Genomic DNA, 16549 nt, shown 5'->3' on the forward strand with positions numbered 1-16549 from the left:
CTATTTTGGGGCATCATTAGAAATGAGCCGATTCAGGGTGTGTGGCCCTTTAATTCTCGTGCTCCACGCCCACGGAGCTTGCGCTTGCCTTAAACAACATAAACAAAGTTCAAACAGTTAATATAACCTTCAAAATGGATCTTTACAAAATGTTCATCATGCAGCATGTCTAATCGCATAAGTACAGTGTTTATTTTGATGTTTACATTGATTCTGAATGAGTTTGAGGCTGTTGGAGAGATTTATAAAGAATGAAGTTGTTTATGAATTATACAGACTGCAAGTGTTTAAAAAATGAAAATAACGACAGTCTTGTCTCCGTGAATACAGTAAGAAACGATGGTAACTTTAACCACATTTAACAGTACATTAGCAACATGCTAATGAAACATTTAGAAAGATAATTCACAAATATCACTAAAAATATCATGTTATCATGAATCATGTCAGTTATTATTGCTCCATCTGCCATTTTTCCCTGTTGTTCTTGCTGGCTTACCTAGTCTGATGATTCAGCTGTGCACATCCAGACGTTAATACTGGCTGCCCTTGTGTAATGCCTTGAACATGGGCTGGCATATGCAAATATTGGGGGCGTACACCCCGACTGTTACGTAACAGTCGGTGTTATGTTGAGATTCGCCTGTTCTTCGGAGGTCTTTTAAACAAATGAGATTTATATAAGAAGGAGGAAACAATGGAGTTTGAGACTCACTGTATGTCTTTTCCATGTACTGAACTCTTGTTATTTAACTATGCCAAGGTAAATTTAATTTTTGAATCTAGGGCACCTTTAACAATGTTTTTACTACTTTTCTGGATATTTCATTGCTTTCAATGGAGGATACAAAAACCTCTTGGATTTCATCAAAATATCTTAATTTGTGTTCCGAAGATGAACTAAGGTCTTACGGGTTTGGAACGACATGAGGGTGAGTAATTAATAACAGAAATTTCATTTTTGGGTGAACTAACGCTTTATTTGATATTCCCACAAACCTTAGCGTGCACTATGATATCTGTAGCTCACCTGAGAGCCACCTCCCTGCTCTGTCATAGTTGACTCCATCTGTGGACACCTCAAATGGGATCCAGCCCGACTCATAGAGCAGTGGAGAGATACAGTGACCCACGCCGCTCACATCCACATAGCCCTCAGTCAAAATCTCTGAGTTGAACCTGTGAAACATACTCTGTTTAGCACTGCACTGTATTTATAGTGCTAATAGAATAATAGTTCATTTACTATGTGCTTTTATCAGAGCGACTGAAGAATACAAAAAAGCAATTCACCCTAAAGTGGCAGTAACATGAGAACATTTTCATCTTATCTCATTCAGCCTTCACCAAAGCCACTTGTTGTACCAAATATAATATTTTAACTCAGACTTTGACCTTGAGGATTTGGGAGGAACACAATCAAGACTCAAATACTTGGAATATTTTGGAACAAGCTTCAGCCAAAACTTACTTGATGCCAGAACATCATATTTGACTGCTGAACACTGTGCATTAGTATTCTGTTCGTACATAGTAAGTATATTACTATATAAAATTACTTATACAATAAACCAGTCTTATTTTAGTATAATTGAGATACTTTTATAGTTTATTAATATTTTGAATGTCTTTTATTTTTATATTTTCAGGTTTCATTTGAATTTTATATAAATGTATAGTAATTTTGTTGTGTTTTATACATTTCTATAATATCTCTCTATATATTTGTATTCATTTTTATTCCAGTTTTAGCTATCTTAGTCAGGTTAAGAAATATTACATTGGTAGCTAGCTGAAATAAAATAAGTTTAAGTTTTTGTATATTTTATTAATGAAAAATGTAATTTATGGTTTTAGTTTTAGTTAACTCTAATAACACTGTATTAAGTATAAACATATAAATCATGATATAGCTATGCAATAATTATTTTACAACAATTATTTGAATACTGCATCAATTGATTGGTTTCTAATGTAGGGACAAAAAATTAAAAGGCAACCTCAATAAAATTATTTATTATTATTATTATTGTATATAATATGAATAACACAGAGCCCAGGATTCTTAAAGGGATAGTTCACCCAATAATACAAACTCTGTCATCATTTTCGCACTGTGGAAATTAAAAGAAGATATTATGAGGAATATTGGTAACCAAACAGTTTCTGATCCCCATTGACTTCCATTGTTTTTTTGTTTTTTTTTCATGAAAGTCAGTGGGGACCAGCAAGGTTTGTGGCTCTCTTACCTGCAAGTCAGGTTAATGTTCTGCTCAAATGTAACATTGAGGATTTTAAAGTCTGTTCCTCCCAGCAAAGACCCCGAGTGTGGTTCAATGTCAAGGCAAAACTGTTTATAATCTGCACAGCAGTCCTTCAGAGATTCACATGTTGCATGACAGGAGCATGTGGTAAACTTCTCACCACAACTTTTGGCACATGACTGTGCTGTGAAAGCAAGCAAAGATACATTGCTGAAATTGCTCCACAAATCTATCATTGAATTGCTTTCTCAAGAAGACAGAATAGGGTTTCTGTAAAAGCCCAACAATAGAACCACAACACTTGATTATTACTCCAGTACATGTTTGAAGATCTTACCTGCAGTCCTGGATAACAGCTGAAGAAACAGCACTATGATCATACAGAGATGAATTTTGTCCTTATATTTGCACAACATTGTTTCTGGCTGGAATAACCAGAGATGTTTTGAATACCAGCTTAAGGCGTCGTATGCATACTAAAACACATGTGGGGTTTTCAGTCATGACATTGTGACAAAGGTCTCTCTCTCTCTCTCTCTCTCTCTCTCTCTCTAAACGTACCTTGTAACAGTTTAACAGTCAAGGACTCGCTGCAGCACAGCTTGTAAGGAAAAGGCAATAAATGAAACTCCTGGCAAAATAAATGTGCATATCAATGTCTTGTAATGCTGCTATCTGTGCGATGCATTATCATTGCACTTGTAATGGCATTATAAAGTTTTGAACTTGTCCTCGTGCAACTTTCTGACTTGGCACACACACCAGTTTGGAGTGTGTGAGATGTGACGATAACGGGAATACCCCAAAATAAAGCTTCAAAATTAAAGTCCTTGCAAACAAGCAAGCAAGTAAATAAATAAATATTTATTTATTTGAATAAAATAATCTTCCTTCGCATCAGTCGACTCCTGACATGATTCACAGTGTCAGTAAAGCGACTCCCTCTGAATTATGATTCACACAGAAGTCAGGGGATATTACTATCATCCTTGAGTTGACGAAATGTCGGAGCAATATTCAAATTAAGTTTGTAATATTAAAAACTACTTAACTCTATTCTGAAGGGTATTTTATCCACTGAAGAGCTCGACGGCTTGTCATATTGTGAGGGTAAACAAACACGCTTCTGCATGTGAGATAAAAGCTTTGAGGACAAATACCACAACCATATGAAAGAAAACGAAGACATAACTGATGGTTTTAAAAGTTTAAATGCAACCTAAGGACACATAAAGTGTCTTTAATGTAAGCCACAAAGAGTGAGAGTATTTCACGAACGCAGCTGAAAAAAAAAAAACACCTTCCGACTTGAGCGAACGTTATTTTCAGCAATATTTATAGATAAACAAGCATCGAAGAATGTTTCAAAGCACAAACCTGATGAAGAGAACTTCACTAGATGCATTACTGAGGTCCATCTCAAACTCAAATTAATAAGCATATTAATAAGAGGTAAGAATATTTATACGTAGCTGCATTATCAATAATTCAAGTTGCGCATAAAACTTGTCATCAATTTAACTATAAACGATTTGTATAGTCAAAGTATCATAATTCACTTAATTAATTAGCCTCACAGCTATTTAAAATGGAGAGTCAATACAAATGAAGGAGAAACAACACTTTTCAGTTTTGGATCATGTTTTTTTTTTTGTGTGTTTTTTTTCCATTGCACAAAACATGAACTTAAAACCCATGGCTTAATATTTCAAAAGAACAAAAAAAAAAAAAAAAGTTACCAGCAATCAGATTTCACATGTTGCACAAGTATGAGTCACAAAACACTTGAGATGTTTACAGTAATTAACATAATGCCTTCATCATAGCCAGGTACACTGGCCTCCACCATCCACTACGAAAATAAAACAATGAGATGCTGATTTGCTCACATACTCTCTTACAGCAACAAAATTTAAAGAGCAGCTTCCCTCTTATCAGTTAAATACAATTACTGATGACAAAATACATAAATCAATAGCAAAATCACAAACATTCACACACATTCTACACTACAAAATATCACTGAATTTAAAACTAGGTACAAAAACTTAAAACTTTTCCCACTGAATGATGGCGTTGAGACTTCCTCCTCACTTTAAGGCATAAACTCACTTCAGAGGACGTCAATGCATAGCAATAAGACGCCAGCTGAAATAATGGTTTCAACTAACTTGCACACAAAGAACGCAACTTCTACATACACTTAAGAGACAAAGGGGCATTATAGAAAAGTAACGCTGATAGTCTAAATGCACAGAATATGCAATTACAACTGTGAAAAAAAGTTATACTCAGATCTGTTGACCATGTGCTTCACGTTCAGTTCTAAAATGACATTTCAAACAATGAACAGAATGTTCGTGTAGCTGTTTGCTAAACAGCATACTGGGCTGTCGGGTTCAATTCTTATGCAGAATATTATAAATATTATTATAAGCAATGGAAGAATACATTTTATCTGGAAGACAAAAGTCAGAACCGGGGATCTACTGTATTGTGAGCAAAGGTTGATCTGAAGCGCAAGATCAATTACTGAATCTCATAGTTTGTTCTATTTAAATAGTATTTTGCTGCATAGAAATATAACATATCTGTATCATAAGACCATATGTATAAGTACAGTCCTAATTAATTTCTAAAATTCAAGCCATTTTAAAGCTGAAGTGTCTTTTTTAATACTAAAATCCCATCTTGATATGCAGAAACAAAGTTATAAGTCATTTGTGTGAACCTATCCAAACAAACAGTCAGGATTTTGCAATAACTTTTGAATAAACTAGCGCCACAGAAATGACATACTTCAGCTTTAAATGGTATTCAAAATGTGTTCAAGTGGGTCCTGTCAGTCTACATGCTAAATTAGCAAAGAGCTCCAAGTAATGTACTGTAGAGCGATACAGTATATAAAGGAAAAGTGTAACACTGTACAATAAGGTTACATTTGTTAACTTTGGTTAATGCATTAACTAACAATGACTAATACATTTATTATTATGACAGCGTTTATTTAATTTAGTTTAAATAATTTAGTTAACACAAATACAACTGTTCATTGTTAGATAATGTTAGCTCAAGTACATTAAATAATATTAGCAGATACGTTTGATTTTAATAATATATTAGTAAATGCTGAAATGAACATGAACTAAGATTAATATATGATTTAGAATCATTTTTCATTGTTAGTTTACTAATGTAGTTAACTAAAGTTAACCAATGGGACCGTATCGTAAGGTTCGACCAGGAAAAGTTAGGATAAGGAATGATCGTATTATTGTAGAGTCACTACGACACCACCTTTATGCACACATTTTGCTTGCATTTCCTACTTATTTCTTAAAATACGAAGAGTACTGCATTCAAATTTAAATGAAAAGATGTGGAAAATATTATTAAAGATTATTTATTATCTAATAAATAACAATAACCAACATTGTCATAAATTGAGAGCAATTATAAACTGAAGTCTGTCAATTAATATACAAGGTTATGCAAATGAGAGGAGGGTACAATAAAAATGCGCACCAATTATTCTGGTCATATAAATGGAAAGAAAAGTTGGAGGAGATTTCTCTCGAAGAAACTTGGTCTCTGCTTTTTTCTTAAAGTAGTAAAAAAAAAAAAAAAAAAAATCATCAATAACAAACGAATCCTTAGTATTCAAGCTTTTTGCTTACTATTATGGAATGACGTTGAGGAGAGAAACTAAGTACAGATAAATTTGTGAACAGACACTGCTTTGTATTTAAACTAAAAGCTACTTATGCAACAATGCAGAGTAACCTTTGATTAAAGTGACCTACATCATGTTCAGTTCAGTAGAATTATGAGTGCCAGCTAACTAGTCTATGCAGTATCTATCTATATATCTTTTTCCCTAAGCATTTTTATTTTTTCGTTGTTTTTTCTACTGAATAAACAAAACCATTTGGTTTGAAGCATCAGAAACAACCTGCATTTGACCAAATGTCATTAAAATGAGTCAAGTTTTATCCCATCCGTTACACGTCAGTCAGTGGACAACACTCTAATCATCATGGTCAGGAATACAAACGTGCTCTGTCTCCAAAAGAAAGAGACTTTTTGTTGAAAAAAATTAACATTAGAACACAGAAATCAATACAAAAATATGTTAGGGTACTGGAACCCACTCAGTACAGGGACATTGTGTCCTAAAGCTTTGAGACAAAAGAACAAGAGAAGGCCTAAACTAGATGAATGGTAAAGCATCCATCCATAGGTCTGGGTTTTGGATGAATTTAAAGCAAAATTCCCAAGTCAGTCAATTCTAGCTTCATTCAAACAGTCCAGGGTTTGAGCCCATAAGATTTCAATTTATGTCATCATGACCTAGTCCAGCTGGGCAAACGTTTTAAAACAAGCCAGCACAGCTGGCTCATATTTAAGTCTGGAGGTCCCAGTAGGTCTCAGGTTTAAGTCCAGGTGCTGAGTTAGTCCCTCAGGGTCAGAGTTTGTATTTAAGTCCTCTGCTATCCAAGCTGTATCTGTCCAGAGTACATGGTGAGTAGAAGCATGATAGCAAACCCTGTGAGCAGTCCTGCGTTTTGGATGGCGAAAGTGACCAGAGAGCCACTTCCTCCGGCCTCCTCTTCTTCACGACTCACCTCGTTCATCTCTGGAAACTGCAGAGATGGACAAAGGAAAATATAGAGACACATGGATTGTAAGACACATTATAAAACTCAGCAGAATCAATTTTGGGATAACCATATGGGTAATGGCATTCTCTGTTTTCAAGGTTATCGAGTAAGACTGGAAATTAAACTGCTTATATGCTACCAGATTAGTCCAAATTTTCTGAAGAGACATTATCGCTTTATATTCACAAATAAACATTCATCAACTCACACATCAGTTGTGGTAAACAGAAGCTCATGAGGTTCATTCTTATGTTACGCAGCACGTTTGAGCTTCAGAAAAAACCAATGAGGTTTGTTCTCGTGCTTCAAGCAGGCTCGGTTGAGTTTCTGTTTATGTTCCCTGATCAATGTTTATATGTGAATAAAAGCCTAAATTCAATCTGTTATTCAAATAATGTCTCTTCAGAAAATTTGGACTGAAAAGCTTAATACATATCGATTACCGTATTGTTCCGAAAATAAGACCTTTTTTTTTCCTTAGAAATACATCTGATATACAAATGGGTTCATCTTGTATTCAGGGTCTAGATTTTTATGTCAATAATACACCCGCAACAATAAGTGGTGCCAAATAAGCGTAAAACAAGTGTGCCAAGAAATATGATGTGACAGACTGTAATGTTAAGCGCAAAAAGACAGTTATAAAAATGCAAACAGTCAATGAAAAGCTTAGAGTCTGTCTAAGAGCCACGTAACTCATGTTTGGGTGCCTCACTGAAGGGACCAAACATCCCTGCACGTGATGTTTGATAGTACCCAGGTTTCAAAATAACAAGATTTCACTTTTTCTGTTAATGAAATTTGGTAGGCTACGTGGTTTTCACTATGAGATGGATAGCCTAATTATTATATAATTCAGATGGGCAACAGGTTGTGGTATGCCAAAAAGTGTTTACTTTTAAATGTGATCATTGGTACATTTTACCAGTATTTACCATTATTTCAATACAACAATTTAAATATGAAAAATATGCAATATTATTATTATTATTTTTTTATTTCTTTATAAAGATTTATAAAATACAAGGTTCAGTCTTCAAAAAGCTTTTTTTCCCCAAAAGGTACATCTTGAAAAAGGGGGTTTGTCTTATAATCAGGATCGTCTTATATTAGGAACAATACAGTAGTTTTACGATCTCATTATGAACTTTTTAAAGCGTCAATGTATTAGCTGTGTAGCTGTCAATAGAGGGACAGAAAGCTCTCAGATTTCATTAAAAGATCTTCATTTGTGTTCCAAAGATAAACTAAAGTCTTGCGGGTTTGGAACAACATGAGGGTGAGTAAATGATGACAAAATTTTCATTTTTGTGTGAACTAACCCTTTAATACCATGTGTAAACAGGGCCTATATTGCCATCTGCAGGTAGAATGTATTTTTCCACACAAACATGCCATCCAAACAATTTCATGTATTTAAATGAGTAATTTTCTTAATTTTAGTTTACAATAGCACTTCTTTTACACCTCATTAATCATAAAAACCTTCAGGAATCAATAAAATTAATCAAATCATTCCCAAAACCCAGCTAATTTAAAGCCAGCAAATGATCAGCATGATGTCTCTTACCATATCAGCCAGTGCAATGTAGAGGAACATGCCCCCGGCTAGAGCAAAGATCCAATTAGGAGAGAAGTTGTTCCCTGCCAGGATGCCGAAGCCCATGCCCAGATAACAGCAGCACGCTGACAGGAAGTTAAAGAACAGTGCCTGCTGGATGCTCATGCCAGCGTTTAGCAGGATTACAAAATCACCTGAACACACAGATGCAGAAGAGCATGACAACACATTCAGCATTTTCATGGCCATTTTTGATTGGTCACATTAACGAAAGGGTAAAAGATGCAGTACTACCCACCCAACTCATGTGGAAACTCCTCACACAGAATTGCCACTGACGTACTGATGCCCTGGAACACAGAAGCAGTGAAGGAGGCTCCGATAGCCAAACCATCTATGAAATTATGGAGACCGTCGCTCAAAGTGATCATCCACGCCAGAGTACCGATGTCAGAGTATGCCCTGCCCTTCAGCCAATAACATCCACCCGTTCCAGCACCACCTGAACTCTGAGCGTCCTGTGTCAGGGACACAAACAGAAGAAGTCAATATGCACTTCTGTTCAAAAGTTTGGGTAGATATTTTTTTGTTTTTGAAAGAAATCTCTTGTACTCATCAACACTGCATTTATTTGATAAAAAAAAAAAAAATGTATAAACTGTAATATTATGAAATCACTACAATTTGAAATAACTTTTCTATTTTAATATATTTTAAAATGTAACATATTCCTGAATTTGTTCCATGATCGTTCAGAAATCATTCTAATATGCTGATTTGGTGCTCAAGAAACATTTATTATTATTATCATCAATGTTGAAAACAGTTGTCCTGCTTAATATTTTTGTGGAAACAATGATTCATTTTTTTCAGGATTCTTTGATGAATAGGAAGTTCAGAAGAACAGCATTTATCTGAAACAGAAATCTTTTGTAATAAAATAATTAGTCTTTTTAATTTGTTTAAAAAAATAAAAAAAAACACACACACACTGATGCTGATGAATCATGCAGTTTTCAAGTTGTGCTGAAATTATGGTAATTATCAGATGACAACAACACTGAGATGCTGGTCACATCCTCGGAAACAGAAAAAAATGTTTCTATGGCAACGCTCACAACATGACTGGCTCTGATGTTGATAACAACAAAAGCACTATATTAATTCATTCTATATGCTCTTGAAACACATTTATTAGATTTATTTAGAAAATGCACCAGAAGTGACATAATAAAATGACATAAAAATGTGTAGTGGTACCAAGTACCTTGGCTGTTAAAGCCACAGCCATGTTGGCTTAGTTTTACATGATGCCATTAGTCATTATCAAGTGAGAAAAGTACAGGCAAGTGTTCATTAAATTCAGAGTAGTAATTATAAATTAGAAAAAGACCTGGACAGTTTTTACAAGTTGGAGATTCATAATTACAGTAATTCAGGCATGACATTTAATCTTGAAGAGGCAATATGCCTTTTTTCTTGATTTTGGGGTCTACTAGAATAGGTTTTCATGCTTGAATGTTCAAAAAACACATTCCTTGTTTAAACACATTATTTAAATAAGAAATATTGTGATGTGTACATTCTTGGAAGAAAACACAAGGCTACAATCTAGGTGTTTTAGGGAGTTCAGAAACAGTGCGCATTGATACCGAGAATAATTCCCTTTTGGGCAACTTTGTGCTTTGTAACTTTGCAGACATTTTTCATGCTCAAACAGCAACATTACACACTAAAGAAAGTTGAAAATGTAAAAAAGCATAATAGGTCTACTTCCTTAATATACCATCTGAATAGTGTTAATTTGGATTTCAAGTGGTCTTTAAGAGACATAACAGGTGTTGTTAGTCAATTAAGCTCAATCAATTAATTGTACAAAGTATAATTAAAATTTGTTGTCGTGTTTGTGTTTGTGATTTGTAATACCACTGGAAAATATCATTTAAGCAATTGAAGTAGATTAAGGTTTGCTTAATTTCTCACCTGTACTGTCTGCCCAGTGCTCAGCATTTTGTCATCTTCTCCAACCCCTCTGACATCTCCTTCCACTCTGGGTAAAGATGCTCCTCCAGCCTCTCCATTCTGCAGTTTCTCCATCACACCATCCTCTAGGTCGCCATTAGAGTTGGCATAGCGCTCTGCAGGGAAGTGACTGTGGCCGTGGCCATGCCCTCCCTAACAAAAGTGTGAATTAGATAACAAAAAGGGCAAGAAACAACAGTGAATAAGCTTGCAAAGAAAATTCTCCACTAGATGGTGCTGCATTACAACCCATCACAACCTCAAAAGCAAAGAGTTTAATGATAAATCTTTTGATGCATGTTAAATGATTTGCTGGCTCTGCCTAAACCATTATAGACTACAATAAAAACCCTTAATGTATTTTAATGAGTATTAAGTTTCTTTTTAAAATCCAACTGGATGACACTGTCTTATAAACTAAAGTATGCTACAAATAAATAGTGGAGGCCTTGAGGAGCTAAAACCAGACATGCACATTCTGTACATTCTGTTCACACATTTCAATGCAAAACTTCATGAGTTTGAACATATTTTTCTAAAAATAACATCCTCCTTGTGCTGTCAACTAAATACTTTTTAGATGTCACTGGGAACCCATGTCACAATGACAATGTCAGATAAAGCTATTTGCTAAAACAATCACTTCATGGTTTACTTGTACAGAGTCTAAATTCTCACCTTTTCCTTTGGCTTTAAAATCATCTTCAGGATTTTCTCTGTAAAAAAGAACAGGTAGAATCCTCCAAATACGACAGCGGACTTGGACACGTAATAATCCTCCATAGGGTCGAATCCAAAGGCCTACATAAAGAAAAAAGCATGTTTTAAAATGTCAAATACAATTTTATTCAAATTTTATTGTTTGTTATAAATCTCAAATCATTAAAATGGTTTTTACTATAATAAAAATTATATGTAAAATGTTGAACTGCACTACCGTTCAAAAGTTAGGGGACAGTACTTTTTTTTTTTTTTTACTTTGACAGCCATTCTTTTTAACTTTCTATTAATCAAAGAATAATAATAATAAAAAAGTATAAAGTTTCCACAAGAATATTAAGCAGCACAACTTTTTCAATATTGATAAGAAATGTTTCTTGAGCACCAAATCAGCATATTAGTATGATTTCTGAAGGATCATGTGACACTGAAGACTGAAGTAATGGCCGCTTTAGCTTTGCCATCACAGGAAAAAAAATTACATTTTTTACATAAAGAAAAGTTATCTAAATTTTTTTTTTTTTAACTGTATTTTTGATCAAATATAAGACTTCTTAAAAATCAACCCAAAACCTTTGAACTGTAGTGTGTGTGTAACATTAAGTAGTATAAGCTGCAAATAATATGTTAAAAACAGAATGTGTGCAGTGAAGGGCATAATATATGTTTAGGATGGAAACAATCCAAATACAAGCCCCTTATCACTCTCCTAGACATGGGAAAAAGACTCTGTTTCATCTTAAAACATGGTACTGTTACAATCAAGAAATGATTTACTAAATTAGAAGACTAAGAGTATTCTTCACATTTATTTCACACTTGGTTACTAGCAGTCAAGAAGAGTGAGTATGGGACTGATTTTAGACTTGGTCTTTGTGTAGTAGTTCACTAATGCCTCATGGATTCCCCCCTTTTTGCTTGGCTTTTCACCTTGTGATTTTAACAAATTAGACCAGACTGGGTCATTCATTTAATTAGTTCAAAAAACAAACAAAAAAAAAAAAACAAAAAAAAACTGTGCTCCAGTTTCATGCCACATTGCCTCAAAAATGTAGAGTGAATGGGCATTACTATGATTTTAAAGAGGTCATGACATGAGAAATCAAATTTGCCTGATCTTTTAACATAAAAGAGGGCTTTGCACCATTAAAGCATCCTGCAATTTTCATAGTTTAAAACAGTGTTGACACTATTGTACTACTGTCAAAAGCACTGGCTTCAATACCAAGTCAGTACTGTAATTTTAAAAATGTGACGCTTTGAGTGCTGTTGAGCGGATTCATAAACACCTCTGATTGGCTATTGCGTTCATGCACTCATCAGATATGTCTGTGATTGGCTGTAATTGGAGACGCGTCGCACTCTTTAATGGGCCACCTGGAAACAAAGCCGCTGTGACGCCAAACCCATTAATGGAAGAAGAAAGCCATTGTGTTTACAACTGTGACATGAGCGCTTAACCGGATCAACTAAATGCTGGATTATTGAAAGTATGTGAAGTTCATGGCTCCATTGTTACAGTAAACTTGCACAATGTTCTTGAATGAATAATTTATTAAATGCACACCGGTCTGTTATCATGTTACCCGTCTGTTTATCTGTTACCCCTAAACATGATGCGGAACAAAACAAACTGATTGGTTGCTTTACATGTCAGTCAAATGTCCTCTTGGGCGGTGCTTTGCCAATGAAAGCTGTGATGGAGTCTAAACCTTCAGCCGACAGTCTGAAGGTCTCACTACGAGAGACTACCTACACAATAACACTAGATAATCATAACAATGGCCATTTACTGACAAGCCTTAAAGGAGTTGCTCCTTAAAAACTGATCATTTCAGACAGAGGGTCAGAATCAGGGTTGAGAAGAACTGTTTTTCCACAAATGTATATTTTTTTCTGTATGTGTGTGTAAAGAACTATATTAACATTATAGGTAAACCTCAAGGAACATGTTACAATAATAATAAAAAAAAAAAAAATAATCCATGTCATGACCACTTTAAAAGAAGTCTGTGTTCTGTGTATGAATCAATACAAAGTTTCATCCTATTTTTTAGCCTTCCAGCTGGGAAGAACCACTGAGGCTGGGAAAACTTATATGTGTGTTTAAAAGGAATATTGACCTGAAAATGAAAATTCTGTAATCAGTTACTCACCCTCACATTGTTCCAAAACACAAAATGATTAAAGGTCAACCTCAAAAATAACTGTCATCAGATTTATGCATCGCTAATTTCTCACTGCATGTCTTTAGTACAGTAGTTTTTAATACTAAAAGAGGGTTTGCGCTGACGCAAGCTGTTAGCAAATCTGGCCCTAAGGACATTTTCATGGCAAGAACAGAGCGGAATCACCTTTTAAAAAATTCTAAACATATTAAAAACAACTTTTAAATTAACAAATGTATTTAAAAGAACAGAAGAAACAGAAATAGAATGAATCATTTGTATACAGAGAAAAAGAAAAAAAAATAATCAATGATTTTTAGGTGAACTTGAGATAAAGTTATCTTGATGTTGCATAAAATATTTTCATTTGCATTGAAGAAAGTCTGGAACAACATGAGGGCAAGTAAATGAAGCGTTTTCATTTTGAGCTAACTATTCCTTTAAATGTCAGACTCAACATTTAAAGACTCAACCAGAACGTTTCCATTTTCTAGAAAATCTTGATTTCTAGAAATCTAGAACTCTAGAGAGAGTCTGGTTGTGTGGCACACGTCTATAAACCCGTTTCCCACACGTGTCCACTCTACCTCTGGGATTAGTTGAAAGAGGGCGTTGGAGTACAGAGTACCAATGGCCAGGGCTATGAAGTACAGCAGCAACCGCTTGTAAAAGGTTTTCCTCATGAAGGGAACCACACTCGCCCCGACCAGTGAACACAGAGATATCACTGTCACACACAGGAAACCATACCCCCAAACTGGCCAACCAACCAAAAAGAGAGAGAGAGAGAGAGAGAGAGAGAGAACAAGGGAGGTGGAAAAGAAAGGGAGAAAAGAAGAAATAATATTTGAATTAATCAGCAGAATAATTAATACTAGGTGAAAGGTTGATATTCATAATCTCAATTGTGAGATTTACTCCCTGAGGGAGTTTTGTGGGCCACTGAAGTATCAAATCAATTCATGAACCACAATGAGTGTTTTACATTTGAAGGAAATATGCAAATCTCATTCATAAACTGCATTTACAGTAGATCTCATGTTCATTTATATCATTAATTAACGGTAATAAATCATAAACATTCCAGAGTCATGCTATTACACTACCATTCAAAAGTTTGGGCCTAATACTATTTATTTTTTATGTTTTTGAAAAAAAAAAAAAAAAAAAGTTTCTTATCCCAAGCAAGGCTGCATTTATTTGATTAAAAATGCAGTTAAATAATATTGTGAAATGTTATTACAATTTAAAACAAAATGTTTCTTGTGATGACAACGCTGAATTTTCAGCCTTTATTATTTCATTTTTCATGACTCTTTAAAAACTAGAAAGTGCAAAAGCTCAGGATCGAAACAAATCTTTTGTAAAATTATAAATGTCTTTACTCTCACTTTTGATCAATTAAATGCATCCTTGCTGAATAAAAGTATTAATTTCTTTAAAAAAAAATTACTGACACCAAACTTTTGAACAGTAGTGTATGTTGTTCACATTCTAGAATCCATTGTTTCATTCACAGAGGAAGTAGGGGGAGGTGGCTTCCTGTTGACCATCACAGAACAAATGATGCCTTAAGACACAAGGTCACTGAAAGTCATTAAACCTGATGGGATAACTAAACATTCCCCTCCTCCTCTCAGTCCATACATAAACTTCCTGAGGCAACAGAGGAACTGCAAACACTTGTAATTATGTTGACCAGTCAATGAACCATCAACACCAAGCACAAGGTGTATCTGCAGGTCTGTTTGAGCTATGACAGCACCAACAAACCAACAAAAAACATCCATGCAGCGCTTCATTAGCTCTTTTAATGTGGACGGGATTTCCATAACCGATGAGCTAGTGAATAAATGGAGTAGAGGAACAATTTGAAAAGCAATGGAGGCAAATTAGGGCAGGGGGGATTGATCATCTCCAAAAAAAGTGGTGGAGGAACATTAGGTCAACTTGACAATCTAAAACCAAAAATCCAAACCACACCTATAGGTACATTCACCAAACACTGTCTTAGCTGTTGACAATTTAACCTTTATATTTCAAGACATTTTCCTAAACTTTCATGCACACAAAATGCAAAGTTTAAATAAAATAAAAATAAAAATAAAATAAAAAATATAAAATATAAAATATAAAATAAAATAAAATAAATAATAATAGTCTGATTCTATCAGGGCCCTTAAGGAGTCTTAAATATAAAATTATCCACTCTATAAATGAATAATAAAAAAGAAAAAAAAAAAAAGAAGGAAAACACAATAAAATAAAATATCCTTACAAAAAACAATGTGATTATTAAAAATATGTTCCCCTAAAAAGGCATTTAAAAAACCACTGTGTAAAATCTGGGCCTATTAATGGGTCTTTTTTCGCAATATGCTTTTGCCAGTCATCAGAGTAGTATTAATATATATAAAAAGAGAGGCTTAAATTCAAAATTATCAGCTAAAGTGAGTTAGACAGACCTTGAACGAAAGTTAACAGCTTTTATGGTCCTAAAAAATGTACCAACAGAACAATCATGGAAGAAATAAAGGCAACTGGAGAGGAAGAGCTTCAAGAAGAGGAAATCACCAGACAAAGATGTGTCTTTACTGTGGTTTGGGGAGTTTTGTTGTGTTTGAAAGGAAGAAAACATTGTGTGAAGGAGGAAAGAAGGAAAAAGGCGACAATTCCAGACACCCCTCTGAGATTAATCTTGATCCGCGGTTGATTTGGTGTGTTTGGGAGGAAATGGGTGGATGGATACTGAACCTCAGGCAGGAGCTGCAGGATGGCGGTGGAGAACAACGTTCCGATGGAGAGTGCGATGAAATAGATGAGAGTTCTGCGCATGAACCGTGTCCTCATCAGGGGCACCACTAAAACACTGGTCAAAGCGAACACACTAACCAGAGTCACACTCAAAACTGAGTAACCCCACACTGCAGGACACACACATACATACACCTTTTAATTACATGACATTACACCCCAGCAGACACATCCCACAGCTTCTGTGTGAGCGTGGATTATGGCATATATTTCAGTCTGGCAGCACTACTCTGTCACCCAGTCAGACTGGAATTCCTAGAAATACAAGATATCCATCACACAATACATCACTGAATGGACACATGTGCGGTATGAGAGAGAATGTCATTATGTGGGAGT

General features: G+C 34.8%; 2 protein-coding genes across 3 annotated transcripts in view; both read right to left on the minus strand.

The window, feature by feature from the left end:
• susd2 (sushi domain containing 2) overlaps positions 1 to 2844 on the minus strand; it is a 35768-nt gene extending 32924 nt beyond the window's left edge. The window contains exons 1-3 of the mRNA XM_067407375.1: positions 2602 to 2844; positions 2250 to 2448; positions 1031 to 1179 (exon numbers count right to left, since the gene is read on the minus strand). Coding sequence (XP_067263476.1) covers positions 1031 to 1179; positions 2250 to 2448; positions 2602 to 2680 — 427 coding nt within the window. The 5' untranslated portion in view covers positions 2681 to 2844. The remainder of the gene's footprint in view (positions 1 to 1030; positions 1180 to 2249; positions 2449 to 2601) is intronic.
• A 3034-nt stretch (positions 2845 to 5878) lies between these two features.
• Positions 5879 to 16549, minus strand: part of slc39a14 (solute carrier family 39 member 14) — a 28208-nt gene continuing 17537 nt past the window's right edge. Inside the window, exons 4-9 of one of the 2 annotated variants that reach the window (XM_067405487.1) lie at positions 16151 to 16320; positions 11187 to 11309; positions 10470 to 10661; positions 8785 to 9004; positions 8496 to 8680; positions 5879 to 6907 (exon numbers count right to left, since the gene is read on the minus strand). In XM_067405487.1, the coding sequence (XP_067261588.1) occupies positions 6755 to 6907; positions 8496 to 8680; positions 8785 to 9004; positions 10470 to 10661; positions 11187 to 11309; positions 16151 to 16320 (1043 nt within the window). In that variant the 3' untranslated portion in view covers positions 5879 to 6754. Of the gene's footprint in view, positions 6908 to 8495; positions 8681 to 8784; positions 9005 to 10469; positions 10662 to 11186; positions 11310 to 13983; positions 14154 to 16150; positions 16321 to 16549 lie in introns of both variants that reach the window. The other variant, XM_067405486.1, reaches the window with a different exon arrangement.

Source organism: Chanodichthys erythropterus, chromosome 13, assembly GCF_024489055.1.
Source record: "Chanodichthys erythropterus isolate Z2021 chromosome 13, ASM2448905v1, whole genome shotgun sequence".
Taxonomy (NCBI): domain Eukaryota; kingdom Metazoa; phylum Chordata; class Actinopteri; order Cypriniformes; family Xenocyprididae; genus Chanodichthys; species Chanodichthys erythropterus.